At 46.1% G+C, this 19,493-nt stretch overlaps 1 protein-coding gene across 2 annotated transcripts in view; it reads left to right on the top strand.

Moving 5' to 3' along the window:
* smad9 (SMAD family member 9) overlaps positions 1–19,493 on the top strand; it is a 65,260-nt gene that overhangs the window by 16,319 nt on the left and 29,448 nt on the right. The window contains exons 1-3 of one of the 2 annotated variants that reach the window (XM_038818880.1): positions 5,190–5,534; positions 13,106–13,755; positions 16,088–16,348. In XM_038818880.1, the coding sequence (XP_038674808.1) occupies positions 13,356–13,755; positions 16,088–16,348 (661 nt within the window). In that variant the 5' untranslated portion in view covers positions 5,190–5,534; positions 13,106–13,355. Of the gene's footprint in view, positions 1–5,189; positions 5,535–13,105; positions 13,756–16,087; positions 16,349–19,493 lie in introns of those variants that run through there. The other variant, XM_038818881.1, reaches the window with a different exon arrangement.

Below are 19,493 nucleotides of genomic sequence, written 5' to 3' on the forward strand. Positions count from 1 at the left end.
GCAGCTGGTGCCCATCCAATGCCGCAGATCCTCTGATTGAAGTTTCCAAATGTTGCCACAACTCTGATCAGTGTAGGAACTGGATATGGTCCCAGACTTTTGCTGGGTTGGGACTGTGGCCATCTAAAATGGCCGCCCGCAAAGGATAATGGGAGTTGTGGTCAGGCGGGGACACAGACAGGGCACAGCTTGTGTGTATTGGCAAAAGCAACCAGACCTATACAGAAGCTTGCACATGCTCAAGGTCAATCACAAATCTCCTCAGGACAATGGGACACAGATTGAAAAATAACAGTAGTAACAGACTCGGGGGCGCCTATTCACATTATTTGAGAGTGCCTACGTGCCTTGTACAATAACAACCAGGACCTACCCAGCTATCAAGGTTCCCGCCCCTAATAGGCCAGAATTGATTAGGGTGATCGAAATCCTATCGATCCATTGGATCCCGAGTTGGGACCGTCCAAAAGAGCGCGAAAGATCGGAGGATAAGAGGAACTGCGCGACCAACGCTCTGTCTTTTTTGGGACTGGCCTCTGCCCCACCAACTGCAGCATAACGACCAGCCAAGTTCACTACCAGAAGGATGAATCTCAGCCAAGATGTACCTGACAACTTCCAGCCGCCACATGTGGGGAACCAGATAAAGGCCATATCTAAACTGCACAGAGCCGGTCACTTGAAAGTTAAGTAAAGGTCATTTAAGCTGTTAAACATAGTCTAATGTGTAGTAGTATGTACGTTCATAGAATTTACAGTGCAGAAGGAGGCCATTCGGCCCATTGAGTCTGCACCGGCTCTTGGAAAGAGCACCCTACCCAAGGTCAACACCTCCACCCTATCCCCATAACCCAGTAGCCCCACCCAACACGAAGGGCAATTTTGGACACTAAGGGCAATTTATTATGGCCAATCCACCTAACCTGCACATCTTTGGACTGTGGGAGGAAACCAGAGCACCCGGAGGAAACCCACGCACACACGGGGAGGATGTGCAGACTCCGCACAGACAGTGACCCAAGCCGGAATCAAACCTGGGACCCTGGAGCTGTGAAGCAATTGTGCTATCCACAATGCTACCGTGCTGCCCTAGTTATTAAGTATAGAACCAATACTATGTTTTATAATAAACTATAATTGAATATAATATGCAGGTTGTATGGCCATTTGTCCAATACATGGAAAGTACTCACATCTTGTGGTATTGATAAAGATAGAAGTCAACAGGACGACGCGGGAAACCTATAAAAATGGCAGGTGGGACACGATTCTGGGATTCTCACTCCTGTTCCAATTTCCAACAATTTTCACCAGCATGGGATAAGCCGCCCGCATGCAGAATTCCTGCTTTGCCAGCTCCATTGCAGATTTGGAAAGTCAAAACCACCTCATGCGATTTTAGTGGAGTCGGGTCCCTTCTGCAAGCTCGTGGTCCGTGGCCTCTCAGTGGAAGCATGAACCATGAGGGGATCCTAAGCCCACGTGGGAAACCAACCCAAAAAAACTGTTTCTGGGATTCTTCCATTCACAGGCTTTTAAATACAACAAAAACATTTATTTTTCAGTTTAATAGTTAGAAGCTATATCGTGAGTTTGATGTCTTTTTACTGCTATGATTGAGTATATGGTTCTGTTCTGGAAAGGTATGTTTTTCTTTTATAAATTTAGAGTACCCAATTCATTTTTTCCAATTAAGGGGCAATTTTGCATGTCCAATCCACTTACCTTGCACTTCTTTGTGTTGTGGGGCGAAACCCAAGCAAACAGGGGATGAATGTGCAAACTCCACATGGACAGTGACCCAGAGTCAGGATCGAACCTGGTACCTTGGCGCAGTGAGATTGCAGTGCTAACTACTGCACCACCGTGCTGCCCTGGACAGTTAACTTGACCATAGGAAAAGTAATCTTATGCATACAAAACTGAATACTTGGGCTCTGAAGTTCAATTATCTGAAGTGATTTAAATGCTAGAGTTCCATTAAAATTTTAAAGATTTTAGAAACTTTCTCTTAGAAAAAATACACCTGCTCCTGTACTTCATTTTATTTCCATTTCAAAAGGATCCATTGATTACAATTCAGAGGGTTTGTTATTATAGCTGAACCGATTATGAATCTGTGACTGAGTTTTAAAAGGCCCAGGATCACTTATCTCAGAAGGAGTCTGTGGTCACATTTTGATCGACAGTTTTAAGAGTTTATTAAAGGACTATCTGCCTTTGATGTCATTAGTGTATTAGATATTTCTTTATTTTACAACAGATTAACCACTTGGAGGGATTTACATTTCTCAATGGGTTTTATAAGGTTTTTTTTTGTGTAAGCTCTACTTGAATGAGAGCTCAATTAGATTGTTAGAAGTTTAATTGTTTTTCATCTCCATTTCAAATACCTGACTCCTGAGGCCTGCCCATGGTGGATACTGGGTGAGTGGCTATGGCGGATACATGGGAAAGGCATGAATGGGGCATATGAGTACAAGGGCATGCTTGGGTATGAGGAAGCATGGAGCGGTTGTGGAGAATATGAGGCGGAATGGAGGTATGAGAGGTGAATCTGAGGGGGCATGGTTGGGACATGTGAGGTCCATGGGGGGGGGGTTAACATTTGCGGCCTGACATTCATCATTAAAACTGGGTTGAAATGCCAGTGAACGGAGGTGGGTGTGCCAGCATGACGCCCTCGCCCCCTCAACCAGAAATGCGGACGCATGGACCTTTTTAAAGGAGTCGGGTCTGCTGGGTCAGGAAGTCTCCCGATTTGACCTTCACGGTCCCCAAAGCTTTTCAAAGGGCATAAAATTATTTCCTCAGTTTCTTGGCTAGCCACCACTTCGCAGGAGAGGAAAATCTCCCTTAAATGTTTCCTTAAAACTGAAGACCCCAATCAATGTGTTGCTCCTAACAACAGACACCATAAACCTGTATATTGAAGGAAATTGAACTTTTATTTTAAAAAGTGCGAATTTAAAAAAACAGTTATGCAGCCCCACTCAAATAAAAGCTACATACTGTGGATGCTGGAAATCTGCTATAAAAACAGAAAATGCTGGAAAATCTCAGCAAGCCTGGCAGGATCTATGGAGACAAGACAGGACAGGGACCTCCGTCCCAACTGTAGCTGCTGTGACAAGTTGCAGAGTGACACCGAGTGACTGGCAATGTAAGACTTTGTGCGCACCATCCCTGCTGGAAAAAGCAAAATCACATTTGGCACAGTCTTGATTATTAGATCTTAACTTACATAGATCTTAATTTACATAATTTACATGAGACCAGCATTTTCAACTCACCAGGTTCTGCAAAGACTTGGCCTTGATTCAGAGTTCAGGGTGAAGTGAGCATTTTGGCACCAAAGGGGAAATCAAGCTTTTTGGGATCTGCATTCGTGATGAAGGAGGCTGAGGTGTTCTGTCTGGGAGTCCGAAGAGATAGTGAGCCAAAGGATAATAATTAAAGAATTGTGATGTGGGATATGTTATATTGCTGGCTTCAGTAATATGTATCGTTACTAGTTGCTGTACACCCAGGTCTGATGGTGTGACCTTGAAGTAACCACGAGTCTTCAACTTAAAGCAAACTAATTTATTAAGTAACAATTAATTATAATTGAGTTCGACACTTTACGGAACTATCACTAGTAATCAAGTAATTAAATATTGATGTATTAACTGATTCAAAACTACACGTGTTAACTATGCTGTGATCTATCTACCATACACTACTGCTGTCTAATCACTCCTGAGTTGAAAAAGACCAAGATCCTCTGGGAGCTGATACTTATAGTGGGATCTAGTGGTGCCTTCTAGTGGTAGTGTTGCAGCTAAATGTTATAGTTAACCCTTTAGTTATCTACATGTATACATATCATTACAGAATAGGCTTGCAAAAGACAGGAAGAAACTACACTTTGAAGAACTGGTTCTAAAAAGCAAGATCCCCATTGCTTCTAAAGAGCAGGGGTGGGGGGGGGGGGGGGTGGGGGGGAGATCAAGATGCTTTCATTCAACTGCTGCACTGTGAGCATTGGTGGGTTTTGGCACGTTTGCGGTTTGTAATGCTCATTATTTCTCAAGCAAATGGGTAGCTTGGCATTGGGAATGGGACCACGTGAAAGTCAACTTGCAATCAGCCCACAGGTCAATTAACCCATTTAAGGGCAGAAACAGTCTGAAAAGAACAGGCCAAAAAATCTCGATGTATTCTTACTTTCGAAATTTCTATTGTAGTTGGAGGTCAATGATGTAACACATTTTGAGGTTCGCATGTGTGGAACTGCACTTCCCTTGGAGTGACACCTGCCCGGCCACATTTATTTTATTTTTTTTAATGCATTTATTCAAACTTGTATCAAAGTAAGTTATAGCAAATAAACACCCGGGGAAACATTCTACCCAATAATCAACTATACAGTTTGCACATAGTCCTCCTTTTTCACCCCCCCCCCCCCCCCCCCCCCCCCGCGACGAACAGCTCCTCAAACACGGTCACAAACATCCTTCACCTTTTCTCAAACTTCCCTGCTAAGCCCCTTAACTCATACTTTATCTTCTCTAACCGCAGGAAGTCGTGCAGATGGCGATGCCGACCACCACTCCAGCAAAATTCGTCGCCATGCAATCAGAGAGGCGAAGGCCAAGTCATTGGCCTTCCTCCACTCCATGACCTCCGGCTTCTCTGAAACCCCAAGCCCAGCCGCATTTAACTCAGGCGCAATTTAGACTGAATGTGACCCCGACTGATATGAGTGTCATGGTTTGGTGCCAGCACTATTTGCACACTGCAGACCTGTGGGGAGAGAGGCCATTCGCCCCTCTGGGGAGGTCAGATGTGTTGTTTTCACACTTAGACACGTGCTTGGTGCGATTTCCAGTCTTCTTGTCCCGTTTGCCGGATTGAAGCCTCTCGCGCGTCCTATAAAGGGAAAAAATATATTTGAGACAACTTCTCTGAAGTTGTGTCTCTTACTGTACGGATGAGACAGAGCTGGCACCAGCAGCACACTACTGCACTTTTGACCCTGACATGATGACTATGTCAGTGCTTACACTGGTGCCAAAATCCCAGTGTAGGAATGGTATAAGGCTGCAGGCTTCTGACGCTGACTCTTGCGAAAGCAAACCTGTGGCTGAGATTCAAACGTCAAGCCTTTGATTCTGGCACCGTGAGTCGCTGGCTTGGCCATGAATGTCACTTAGTAACTTGGGCTCTGTGACTTTGCCTGACTGGCATTCTCTTCGGCTACCCTTGTGAACAGCGCTGTGACTGACACTCAAGACTGGCTGTCGTCTCTCTCTCTTTCTCTCATTCTGCCTCTCCGGCGGTGGCGGTCTGTGACTGCGAATTTCTCTGTCTGCTTGGGAGCGGGAAGATTTTCCCTGACCCCGATCCTGACTGTTCGTCAATCCCTCGTGCATCTTCCGCCTCCACAGCTCGCTCGCCCCTTGCTTTCCGCACTTTGAATGAAGTCGCTCTTCAATCTCCCTATGAGATCGCCACGCGGGCGGCGCTAAGCGGAATCCTCGGACACCCCAGTAAGTCCAATTTTTTATGCATTTTCTTTTTTATGTGGTAGAGAATGTTAATTAAATGTGTCCCGAGCATACTTGTTCATAAGTTACCAGTGCCATTCACGATGAATGCATGTTTTTTCTTAACAATGTTTGGTCGAACGACTTAATGTGAATCCATCAAAACATTATTTAAAAAAAATAACATTGCCAGGTTGTAGCATCACAACAGCGGAATGGTGAGGAGTCGGAAACCTTCTATCCCGGGGGTGAGCAGCCTGTAGCGGGAGAGATGGATAAGGTTCCAGCACAAGAGCTTCACCTGAGATCTATTAAGTCTCGGTTTTAAATCTCTGCCTTTTTGTGTGGAGGGCTCTCTTATATTGCGGGGAAGGTCTTTTACGCGCCGAGGTGGTTTTGTAGAGGTCATTTCCCGGCTAAATCTGCCCCCCAAGTTACAAATTACAGCCCAACATCAATAATAGAGCTTTTTTACAAATATTCTTTCATGGGGTGTGGGCGTCACTGGCAAAGCCGGTATTTGTTGCCCATCCCAAATTGCCCTTGAATTGAGTATTTCAGAGGATTGATTGATATTTGTATTGATATCTGTAACCAATCTCTATTTGTTGATGTCCAATTGTCAATGTAGTCTGTCGATTATTCTTTTGTCTACTATGTACTTACTGTGCACATTCCCTGGCCCCAGAAAAATACTTTTCACTGTACTTCAGTACATGTGACAATAAATGTACTGGAGCACGGTAGCATGGTGGTTAGCATAAATGCTTCACAGCTCCAGGGTCCCAGGTTCGATTCCCGGCTGGGTCACTGTCTGTGCGGAGTCTGCACGTCCTCCCCCTGTGTGCGTGGGTTTCCTCCGGGTGCTCCGGTTTCCTCCCACAGTCCAAAGATGTGCGGGGTTAGGTGGATTGGCCATGCTAAATTGCCCGTAGTGTCCTAAAAAAAGTAATGTTAAGGGGGGGGTTGTTGGGCTACGGGTATAGGGTGGATACGTGGGTTTGATTAGGGTGATCATTGCTCGGCACAACATCGAGGGCCGAAGGGCCTGTTCTGTGCTGTACTGTTCTATTCTATTCTAAATATCAATCACAGGTAAGAGTCAACCATATTGAGTCTGGATTCAAGTCAGATGTGTGTCAGATTGGGTAAGAATGGCAGAACTCCTTCCTAAATGGCACTCGAGTTTTAAGGATTATAGAGTTTCCTCATCTGTTTGGCTGCTGCCAGATGTTTGTCACCATCCTCTACCTGTTCCACGATGACATGCAAACCGTGATCCTGACCAATGATCAACTACCGATCCAATTCATGTTTGGACTGTGTCATCACACTGACGCACTTCTCGATTTTCCTTGCTACAATGCTCCATCTCACCGTCTGCAAGTTTAATAATACAGTAATCTTTATTAGTGTCACAAGTAGGCTTACATTAACACTGCAATGAAGTTACTGTGAAAATCCACTCCGCCACACTCCAGCGCCTGTTCGGGTACACAGAGGGAGAATTCAGGATGTCCAATTTGCCGCAGGAGTGGAACTAAATTACATAACAAACAAAAATCTGCTCAACCTCCACTACCTGCTGACGCCATCCAATCCTCTGTCATTGAACTACAGTATGCAGACGATGCTTACATACACTCAGAAGCCGAGGTCCAATCAATCGTCAACACCTCCACAAGGCATATGAGAGCATGGGCCTTACACTAAACATCTTTAAAACAAAGGTCCTCTATCAACCTGCTCCAACCACTCAGCACTGCCACCCCAGTTATCAAAATCTACAACGAGGTCTTGGACAACAGGGACCACTTTCCAGATATTGGGACCTGTTACGGATGCCTGGTTCGCCCTCAACAGTGACTAAGAGACTAGACCAGGACCATCATTTTTTAAAAGTTTTAAGATGGTGCTGAAAGATGGATTTGTTTCAGGAGTCATAATATAAGAAATAGGGCTTGTTATTTTATAAACAAGCTTTATAGAAAGAAAAGGAAACAATATTTAAACTTTAAAACTTCAACACTAACTATAACAAATTACATGCCGTCGCTTAACCTTAACACACTAGTTCCCATTAAACAATGCTAACAGAACATGCAGCTCTCATGCCACTTTCACAGGGAGACAAATGCAATACTTGCATTGAGGAAGCAATTTTTCTTCTGGTAGGGGCATTCGTTCTGAACTTTTTTCAAAGCCTGCCTCGGAGGCAACTTTCAGAAGTTCATGGTTGATTTCCAAAGCCTTTTCCTCCGTCAACTTTCATTTATTTTTTTTTTTTAATTTTTAAAAAAAATTTAGATTACTCAATTATTTTTTCCAATTAAGGGGCAATTTAGCATGGCCAATCCACCTACTCTGCACATTTTTGGGTTGTGGGGGCGAAACCCACGCAGACACGGGGAGAATGTGCAAACTCCACACGGACAGTGACCCAGAGCCGGGATCGAACCTGGGACCTCAGCGCCGTGAGGCAGTTGGGCTAACCACTAGGCCACCGTGCTGCCCTTTCCGTCAACTTTCATGACCTTCTTGGTAGTTTTCCAAAGCCTTCTCTTTTGGAAACTTTCATGACCTTCTTGGTCAATTTCCATGTGGATTTTCTGTAACTGTTCAAACACAGCATCCCTTCTCTCTTTCTAAGTTTCGTTCAGCCCCTCAAACAAAAGTTTTCTGCTGGGATTTCCAGGCTTGAACCCATCAGTGCTACACTGGCTGACTGATTTTCCACTCCCGTTTGTACAAAAGAAACGAGCCAAGCTATTGATATGCAACTAACCTCCCATTGATGGACAAAGAAGCCATCGGACTCTGTTATGGGCTAACAGCTGGTCAGACAGGAGTGTCCCAAAGAACAAAGGATCTGGGGCATCCCATGTATTCCCACTAACAAGTATAAGTCGGACTGGGACAATGTAACTCGGCCAGGGGTGGGCGGATCCCTCTGACTCTGTGTTGGCAGGTTTTTTTCTTCTCAGTCTGTTTAACCCCTAAATTTCCTGATACATTGGGGTTTCATTTCTGAACCCAATTTCAACAAGGGAAGACTTTGATGACGAGGTTCAACACCGCCTTCAGTGTGCCACCAAAGACTTTGATCGCTTTAGGAAGAGAGTGTTTGAGACAAGACCTCACACTTGGCATCAAGCGCATGGTCTACAGTGCAATAGTGATACCCACCCTCCTATATGGCTCAGACATGTGGACTATGTGCAGCAAGGACCTCAGAACCCTGGAGAAGTACCACTAACGTCGTCTTTGCAAGATCCTTCAAATCCATTGGCAGGATAGGAACACCAAATTACATGTTATTGCCCAGGCCAACTGCCCTAGTACTGAAGCATTGACCATGCTTGATCAGCTCTGCTGGACGGGCCACGTCGCCTGCATTCCTGACACGAGACACCTGAAACAGGCGCTTTACTTGAAACTTCAACGCGGCATGCGAGTGTAGGAGGACAGAGGAAATGCTTCAATGACTCCCTCAGAGCCTCCTTGAAAAAGTGCAACATCCCCACCAACACCTGGAATCCCTTAGCCCAAGAAGTCCTGAAGTGGAGGAAAAGCATCTGGGAAGAAGCTGAACACCTGGATGGGATTGGCCCATCAAGTCTTCAACGACCCTCCAAAAGAACACTTGACCCATGTTCACTCCCCCATCCAATCCCCGTAACCTAACCTGCACATCCCTCGACACTAAGGGGCAATTTCCATGGCCAATCCACGTAACCTGCACATCTTTGGACTGTGGGAAGAAACCGGAGCACCCAGAGGAAGCCTATGCAGACATGGGAAGAATGGTCAGTAATTGGCCAGGTTTGATTTGTCCTGTTTCCGGTGTACGGAACATACCTGGGTAGTTTTCCACATTGTCGACTTTCGGTGGTGGCCATGGAGTGAGTGGTCGTATATTTGGCAGCTCCCGCTTATGGTGGTCTTTTCGTGGCATTTACACCAGTTTGTCGCAGGACGCAGGAATTTTGTGGAAAAAAGGTACAGAGGTGAGAGCAGAAGAGAGTGACCCTAGTTTATGGAGCTGCGGTCCAGAAGTGTATGGGAAAAAGCAAATCAGTTGGTTGAGGCGAGTGTGGTGCAGACAAGGCACATGGAGATGGTAGACGGGCAGGGTCTGGCCCCGTCGGCTCAGTGGTCGATGGACCACTTGGTTAGCTTCTTAAATGAGAGGTTCACCCAACAGCGGAAGAAAGTGCGGAGGACCTGGCCCGGGCGGTGGACTCGTTCAAGGCGGTGGTTGACCGTGTAGAGACGAGACAGGGACAGGTGATCCAGAGGTTGGAGGAGCTGGCAGGGGAGCATGAGGAACAGTCCACTCGATGGCAGCAGAGAATGGGCTGATGCGTAACCAACAGAAGCGACTGCTGGAGAAAGTGGAGGACCTGGAGAATGGTTCTCGGAGGCAGAACATCTGAATCGTGGATCTGCCGGAGGGAATCAAAGGATCGGATACGGGTGTATATGTTGGGAAGATGCTGGAAAAGCTGCTCGGGAAGATGCGTTTGACCAGCTGTGGGAGGTGGATTGGGCCCACAGGGCACTGATGCGCGAGCCCCAAGGTGGTGAGCCACTGAGGGAGATGGTGGTGCGATTGCATCGATCCCTGGACAAGGAACGCATCATGAGGTGGGCCAGGCAGAAGAGGCGATGCACTTGGGAAGACGTTGAGATTTAGGTGCGCCAAGACCTGGGAGCAGAGCTTGCGAAGAAGAGGGCAAGTTTTAATAAGGTCAAATCGGCCCTGTACAAGAAGGGCGTAAAGTTTGGACTACTGTACTCGGCTAGCCTATGGGTGACGTATGAGGGCCGGGAGTTGTACTTTGGCTCTGCGGAGGAGGCAGCGGACTTTATGAAGGAGAATGGACTGGCAGGAGAAGGCGGTCCTTGAATTCTGATTGAGGAGAACTGAGCTTTGTTGTGAAAAACTTTGGATTTATGTTGTTTGTATTTCTTTCGGGTTTTTTTCGTTCTTCAGTCCTGTTTGGGGTTAGGTTGGTTTGCAATACTTTGTTAAGGGATGAGGGGTGGATCTCTGTGTTCAGACCTTGGGAGGGATTGTTTGTTTGTTTTCACTTCTTGCCTTTGTTCTGACTGTTTGCACTAAGAGTGGGGGGAGGGGAATCAGTTGGGGGGGGGGTGTAGGATGCTAGGCGACATGGGCGGAGGCTGCCAGGCTAGCTGGATGGGCTACTTTTTGGAAGTGGGGGGGTGAGCTGAAGATCGATGTGGGGGTGGGGGGGTGGGAGTGGGGGGCTTTGACGGGGGGGGGGGCGATTAGACTGCTGACAGGCAGGAGACTTTAAAAGTGGAGGAGGGAGGTTGATGACGGTAGTTGCCCCAGGGTGGGCCAGGGGAGGTGTGGGGCATGGGCTGCAGGCTGGCCTAGGAGAGGTTATGGTTGATCGCAGGGGAGGAGGGCAGGGTGCCCCCGACCAGGCTGGCCATGTGGAACGTTCGGGAACTGAATGGGCCAGTCAAAAGGGCGGAGAAACGGGGCGGTGGATGAATATGGGGAAAAAGCCAGCAGGATGCTGGCGCATCCACTGAGGAAACAGGAGGCGGCGAGAGACCTGGTGCCATTAGACTCATGGGATCCAAAGTTGATGTTTAGGACTCCGGGGATAACTCCTTCCCGACTGTATAGAACATACCCAGGAATGGTGATGGTGGTGTCTCAGGCTGTAAAGTATGATTCCATGAATTTGTGAGACACAGCTCTCCCAATTTTGGCACAACTCCCCAAATGTTAGTAAGGAGGACTTTGCAGGGTCGGCAGGGCTGGGTTTGCCGTTGTCACTTCCGGTGCTTAGGTTGATGCTGGGTGGTCCGTCCGTCCAGTTTCATTCCTTTTTAGTCCATATGCAGCAGTTGAATCCAACTGAATGGCTTGCTAGGCCATTTTAGAGAGCATTTAAGAATCATCCATATTGCTCTGGATTTGTAGTCACATGTAGGCCAGACCAGGTAAGGACATTCGCTAAAGGACATTACTGAACTAGATGGGTTTAAGACAATCATTAGACTTTTAATTCCAGATATTTTATTGAGTTTTAAAATTCAACCATTTGCTGTGGTGTGATTGGAACCCAGGTCCCTGGAGTATTACCCTGGATCTCTGGATTACTAGTCAAGCGACAATACCACCGTGCCACCACCTCCCCCTAACACAAAACAGCAGGAAGTCACCCGCAGTATCCTGGCCAATATTTATCCTCAATCACTAAAACAGATAACGTGGTTATTATAACATTGCACTTTGTGGGAGGCTGCTGTAAACTCATTGGCTGCCATGTTTCCTCCTTTACACTAGTGACTGCGTTACAAAAATACTTTATTGGCTGGAAAGCTCTCTGGACAGCCTTCAATGCACCAAACCACTTTGTAACTTAAATGCAGCATTTCATAGAACTCCTACAGTGCAGATGGAGGCTATTCAACCCTCCAAAAGAGCACTCCATCGAGGTTCACTCCTCTGCCCTATGCCTGTAACCCCGTGCATTGATTATGGCCAATCCACCTTGATTATGGCCAATCCACCTAACTTGCACACCGTTGAACTGTGGGTGGAAACTGGAGCACCCGGAGGAAACCCACACAGACACGGGGAGAATGCGCAAATTCAACATAGACAGTCACACAAGACTGGAATCAAACCCAGGTCCCTGGCACTGTGTGCCGCCCTCTCTGCAGATCAGTTTGAGATGACAGCAGGTTTGCTCAATTAACCGGTTTTCACTGACTGGGGATTTCTTTATCAGAATCCCTGATGTGGAGATGCCGGCGTTGGACTGGGATGGACACAGTAGGAAGTCGTACAACACCAGGTTAAAGTCCAACAGGTTTGTTTGGAATCACTAGCTGTCGGAGCGCAGCTCCTTCATCAGGACTCAGCTCCAAAAGCTAGTGATTCCAAACAAACCTGTTGGATTTTAACCTGGTGTTGTAAGACTTCTGGCAGAGTCCCTAATGGCAGAGAAACTACTTTATCTGTGATAGGATGGTTTTTCCTTGACACTCTATCTTCCTTGATAGAGAGATTTCTTCGTTGGTGTGGATAAATAACCCCCCATTCCACTAAAACATTTTCATCACAGATAAAATTAGCATTTTGAAACTAAGATTGCCTACAAATGAAGGACGGCTAGTGCCGGTTTTCATGGCATCTGTAATTTACAGATTTCACTTTGTTTGATTTAAGACTCTCAAGTTGTTTTTTGTGCTTATATCTTTCACCAGCCGTCTCTAACTGCAGAAACAGTGCAGCAATCAGACATTGCAGTAATCAAATATTACATATTTTGCCACTGAAATTGTACACTTTGACGTTTAAATCTTGGCTGAGTCTGTCGAGTGATGTGCATTTTTATGCAAATGTGTACATTTGGAAATATGTTTTCACCGTGCAATTTAGCTCCACGGGCAAAGGGATTGTTTTGCATTTCATAGAAATTATTGTAGCATTGAAATGTAAACTACACTGATATAATGACGCCCTCTAAAGGGACAGTCAATAGCTATCTGATCTTTAATTTAGTTGTGTGTTATTCCAACAGGTGAAATTATTAGCAGCTAGCACCTGACTGCAGAAGAAAGGCATTAATTTCTGGAAGCTTCTCAGATTTTCCCGGTGGTCAGTTATAAATTCAGAACATTGAAGAGCTTCGCTGTGGTTGACCTTCAAATATTACTGGCGCCTTATTCCAAGTGGTTATCGAGCTCCACGAACTCCGGAGGCCTCGATAATGACATTTTGTTCATATTTCCTGACTGTTTAAGAAAAGCACCTCTTCTGTACTTTCAATAATGACTATGGTTAGTTTGTTTTCCTTCACAAGTCCTGCAGTGAAAAGACTTTTGGGGTGGAAACAAGGAGACGAGGAGGAAAAATGGGCTGAAAAGGCTGTGGACTCATTGGTGAAAAAACTGAAGAAGAAAAAAGGGGCAATGGAGGAACTGGAGAAAGCCCTCAGCTCACCAGGGCAGCTCAGTAAATGTGTCACCATTCCAAGGTCTTTGGATGGGAGATTACAAGTGTCTCACCGTAAAGGTTTACCGCATGTCATTTACTGCAGGGTATGGCGATGGCCAGATTTACAGTCCCATCACGAGTTAAAACCCCTCGAGTGTTGTGAGTTCCCATTTGGTTCCAAGCAGAAAGAAGTATGCATTAACCCTTATCATTACAGGAGGGTGGAAATGCCAGGTATGTCTATCACAGTCGTTCCTTTGATCCACTTCCCCACCTGCCCTGGAAATTTAATTTAAAGTACAATGTGCTCAGCTTAAAAGGAAAGTTTCACCAAACATGCCGTCAGTCATTTTGACCAATAAGGGGATCAGGGGTTATGGGGAAAAGGCAAGAGAATGGGGATGAGAAAAATATCAGCTTTGATTGAATGGCGGAGCAGAATCAATGGCCCGATTGGCCTAATTCTGCTCCCATGTCTTATGGTCTAATGCCAAGCAGGCACAGAGCAAATATTTCCCGAGGACCACTCCCTGACTTTCCATAGCCACTTTGAAACAAGGGGCTACAAGAGACGCGGCCCGGCAAGGTGGGGGGTGGTGGGAGGGGATGTAAAAGGAAAGGTAATTTCGCATCCCACCACCTTCATGTCCACTCCCGAGGTAACCCCCATAATTGGCAGGGGGGCAGCAAAATCAGCTGCCTGCCCACCTTATTCAAATTAGTAATAAAAGGTCAATTAGGCTTGTTATAAAGTCAATTGACCATAACAATGTGTTGCCCATGTCATAAAAGGTTTAAACAGACGGCCTGATAGTTTTTAAAAGTTCTTAAGAGCAGGATGGAAAGGGGTGTTTGCTTTCTGGGAGCTCCCGATCATGGGCAGTCCCCTGAGATCAAACATAACTTCCTACAGACTTGAGCCCACCCATCTCCACACCGCACCCCCCTGCCCTTCCCAAACATCCCCGTCCAAGACCACAGGCCTACCTGCTCTGGGGAACCATGGACCTTTTCCTTCTCTCCCTGCCATCCCGGCAACTGCCACTGATGTGCTCTTTATGCTGCCATGACTGATAGAGATGCCGACCAATCTGATTGGGGGGGGGGGGGGGGGGCAGGGCAGAAGTCCCGCCCGGCGCATCCACGCCGACTTTGCCTCCAGCGGGGGAGGTGGACAGGCTGTCTGCCTCCCCCGCATTATTCAGCCTCAGATTTTTGATGCAAATAGATGCCAATCACTTCTACCACAGCCAAAACTGGATCATGTACACATGTCTTCGTTTCTCTTTCAAACATTTTCACTCCCACGTAGACGATTTTCAGGTGAGAGGGGCAGGATATTCCAGGCACATCGCTCCAGCTGCATTTGTCACTATCAAACCTCTGTAACTGGCAATGTAGGTATGAGGAATTCCACAACTCATAGAACTATTGCTGAGTAATCATGGATCTATCTGCTTGAGATATATTTTAATACACTCACTTTGTGGTACCATTCATTTCCGGTTGAAAGCCATGGCAAGTGAGCAGGTCTTTATTGATGCTGCATTGTAACTTACCAGTGGAAGATGACCTCGAAGAGGATTGGCGCCTCACCATTTAAGTTACTCCTCCTTTCTCGATATACCATGATGGCAGAGTTTAGATTGAGGGCTCATCCATTGGTGAACTGCAGGAATTATGGCTGTGGTTATCTTAATGTTATTGAGAACTATTGTAATTCTCCTGCATTGATGCTGTATGTGACAGTATTTCTGGATAGATCATAACTGTTTGCTCAGAGTGAGGAATACTCTCCTTCCAATTTTGCGCCTTTCAGCTTCAGGCAAGTTATAGAAATCTTAGCAGACCCAGCGTGACCGTTGTGGCTGATATGCTTATAGTTTGGAAAAACGTGAAATGATATTCAGTCATCAAATGATTAATTATTTCTCTGATAAAAAGCTAGCAATTCTGCGCAGTTGGAATAATATATAACTTGTTATTTTAAGAGCTAATTTCAATCTCTCATATTGGAGTTATGTGCAGTACTTTAGCCAGAAATGCCATCTTGTACTTAAGTAATGAAAGTGTGCACAGTGATTAAAATTGATAAATGACTGAGCATGTCACAGGCAGGTAAATGTCAATTTTGTAAAGGGGCACTTAATGTATAAGACTGCTAAGACAGAGGAACAGTTGTACGTAATACCCTGGGATAAGTTTGATTTATTTCCGACATTGCCTTGTTCAAGTTGTCATTCTAGCAACCTTATTTGTTTTTCCATTTTTAAAGAAACACTTTGTCAGATGTCCCGTGTAAGTATAATTGCCCAAGTATTTGTGTACATTTGTTGAAGGGGAGGATCAGTTAACAAAATGTAAAAAATATTACAATTAAAGTTATAAATCAGCCACACATTTTAAATATTACAAATTGCTGTATTTTGTTCAAGCACAGGTACAGAACTAAACCCAGCAATTATAGGTAACCTATTACTGGTTGTGATTATTTTAAAATGATTTTGTTGTGCTAAAGAAAAACTATATTCAAAATTTGTTTCAAAGAACTTGTGTTCTCTTGCAGTGCTACCACCTGTACTTGTTCCACGTCACAGTGAGTTCAACCCTCAACACAGTCTACTTGTCAAGTTCCGCAATGTGCCTCTGCCACCTCAGAATGAACCTTTGATGCCGCACAATGCTACTTTCCCAAGCTCTTTTCATCAACAAATAACTCATCCTTACCCTCCTTCATCCAGCAATGCTTTCCCCCAGTCTCCAACCAACATCAACTATTCCAGTTCTCCTGGAAGTTCTGGTTCTAGAAGCCCATACCAACTCACAGGTAGCATTTCAAACAGTATTAAGAGAAAAGCTTGCATTTCTTTGGCACTTGCCGCAATCTCATGATGTCTCCATCCATTTTACAGTAAATGAAGTGCTTTGAAAAGATGGTTTAAGGATCCTTAAGGAAATAAGGGAGGAAATTTCAGGAACTCTGGTGCACATCTTCCAGAATTCGCTAAATACTGGAACTAGATGAAGGCCAATGTTACTCTTTTATTGAAAAAAGGTAGCAAACTGACCCAAGAAAGAAAGTACAGATCATCAAGTTCAATAACGTTGATGCCGCCTTCCCCCAATATTATTGATCCTTTTAGCCCCAAGAGCTATATCTAATTCCTTCTTGAAATTACACAACGTTTTGGCCTTAACTACTTTCTGTGGTAGCAAATTCCACAGATTCAACACTCTTGGGTGAAGAAATTTCTCCTCACCTCAGTCCTAAAAGGTTTACTCCTTACCCTCAAACTATGAACCCTTGTTCTGGACTCCCCCACCATTGGAAATATTCTTTCTGAATATTCCCTGTCTAATCCTGTTAGAATTTTATAAGTTTCTGTGAGATCCCCTCTCACTCTTCTAAAAACTTAGTCCCTCCTCATATGACAGTCCAGCCATCCTAAGAATCAGCCTGGTGAACCTTCCCTGCACTCCCTCCATGACAAGAATATCCTTCCTCAGATAAGGACACCAAAACTGCATACAATACTCCAGGTGTGGTCTCAACAATGCCCAGTACAACTGCAGTAAAACATCTCAATTCTTATACTCGAATCCTCTCGCTGTGAAGGCCAACATGCTATTTGCCTTCTTTACTACCTGCTGTGCCTGCATGCTTACTCTCAGTGACTGATGCACGAGGATGCCAAGGTCTTGCTGAGTATCCACCTCTCTCAATTTACAGCCATTCAAATAATGATCTGCCTTCCTATTTTTGCTACCAAAGTGGATGACCTCACATTCATCTACATTATAGTGCATCTACCATGCATGTGCCCACTCACTCAGCTTGTCCAAATCCCGCTGTAGCATCTTTGCACCGTCCTCACAGTTCACCCTCCTACCCAACTTTGTATTATCTACGGACTTGGAGACAATACGTTTAGTTCCCTTGTCCAAATCAATATATAATGTGAACAGTTGGCCTGGCACAGATCCCTGTGGAAAAAGACCCATTTATTCCAATTTTTTGCTTCCTCTCTGCTAACCAGCTTTCTATCGATCTCAAGAAACAACCCGCAATCCCATGCGCTTCAACTTTACATAGTTGAGGGCAGCATGGTGGCGCAGTGGTCAGCACTGGGACTTTTGGGGCCTCACGGTAGCATGGTGGTTAGCATCAATGCTTCACAGCTCCAGGGTCCCAGGTTCGATTCCCGGCTGGGTCACTGTCTGTGTGGAGTCTGCACGTCCTCCCCGTGTGTGCGTGGGTTTCCTCCGGGTGCTCCGGTTTCCTCCCACAGTCCAAAGATGTGCGGGTTAGGTGGATTGGCCATGCTAAATTGCCCGTAGTGTAAGGTTAATGGGGGGATTGTTGGGTTACGGGTATACGGGTTACGTGGGTTTAAGTAGGGTGATCATTGCTCGGCACAACATCGAGGGCCGAAGGGCCTGTTCTGTGCTGTACTGTTCTATGTTCTATGTACACCGCTGTGGACAAGGGTTCAAATCCCGGCCCTGGGTCACTGTCCATGTGGAGTGTGCACATTCTCCCCGTGTCTGGGTTTCACCCCCACAACCTAAAGATGTGCAGGTTAGGTGCAGGTTAGGTGGATTGGCCACACTAAATTGCTCCTTAATTGGAAAAAAAATAATTGGGTACTCTAAATTTAAAAAAAACTTTACATACTTTACATGGTATAAACCTCCTCTTGAAAGGCTGCCACTAAAAATAAATCAAGGGATATTCAGTGGAAATAATTTATAATGAATACATAATTAGTTGACAATTAGAATCAGAAGATAGGTGCAGGGGATTGCCATTGTCATTGTTTACTGACGTTATTAATGATTTGCAGCAAGGACTCAAAGCAGAGTGGCTGAATGTGCAGATATTACAGAGCTATTTGAGGTACTAGACACCAAAGCTAAGCTGAATAAACTGCAGAGAGATTTGAATATCCTTGGGTATATGGCAGATATATGGCAGGGTATCCTTGGAAGATCAAACTAAACATAAAGAAATGCAAAGCACTTCATGTGGGGACAGAACATTCAGGAGTGGTTGAAGGAAAAGAAAATAATGGGCGGGATTCTCCGTCGATCCAACGGCGACATCGAGAAAGGCAATTTGGCGGACAGTGGGTTCACGCCAAATCGCAATTCTCCGCTGCCTCGACAGCGGTGTCAGTGTTCCACACCATACGTAAACGCCGTTTGCATATCATTAGTGGGCCTGACACGGTATTCTCTGGGGCCTCTGTGATTCTCCACCTCCACTGGGGGAATTCCCAATGGTGAGGTTCATTTGTGCTTTTAAAAATCAAAAAACAGGCAATGTGGCTGATGAGGGACAGAGAGGAGGTAGAGAGCTGTCTGGGTTGAGAGGGGGGCCCTGCCAGGGCCTCGGGGACGAGCGCAGGACTGGGGTGACCCCCCCCACAAGACTTGCGTGGTGTCCAGGCATGGACCGCCATTGCTGCAGCCTGCAAGGCAGCCAAATTTTTGTGCATCCCAGTGATCATCCACCTTGGCCCCTCATTCTACAGTGTCGTCGGCCGTATGGGTGCCCCCAACCTGCACCTCACCTTCCTGCATACCACCCCCCCCCCCCACCCGGCGGCCATCATGTGGCACGCCCAAGGACAACGCCCACAGGAGCCCCGACTGTGGGGGGGGGGGGGGCGATGTGGGGCGTGCTGCTGGGCGTGGGCAGTGCCAGCCGATGGTACCCTGCAGCAGGGGCAGCACCAGGACAAGATGGCAGTCAACACCGGAGCTAGGGATGGGGATGACATGCAGGGACAAAGTCCGTAGTGCCAACCAACGTCCACGCCGTTGGTCCTGGTTGGGCACAGGGGTACACATCATGCTAACATCGGCCTCTCAACCCCTGCAATGGATATTGGAATTCAACGAGCAATGGTGACCTTCCTCCTGGTCACTGCAGTCCTCGGGGATGCACTGCAGCTGTACGAGCTGGAGCT

The sequence above is a fragment of the Scyliorhinus canicula genome, chromosome 14, assembly GCF_902713615.1.
Source record: "Scyliorhinus canicula chromosome 14, sScyCan1.1, whole genome shotgun sequence".
In the NCBI taxonomy this organism is placed as follows: domain Eukaryota; kingdom Metazoa; phylum Chordata; class Chondrichthyes; order Carcharhiniformes; family Scyliorhinidae; genus Scyliorhinus; species Scyliorhinus canicula.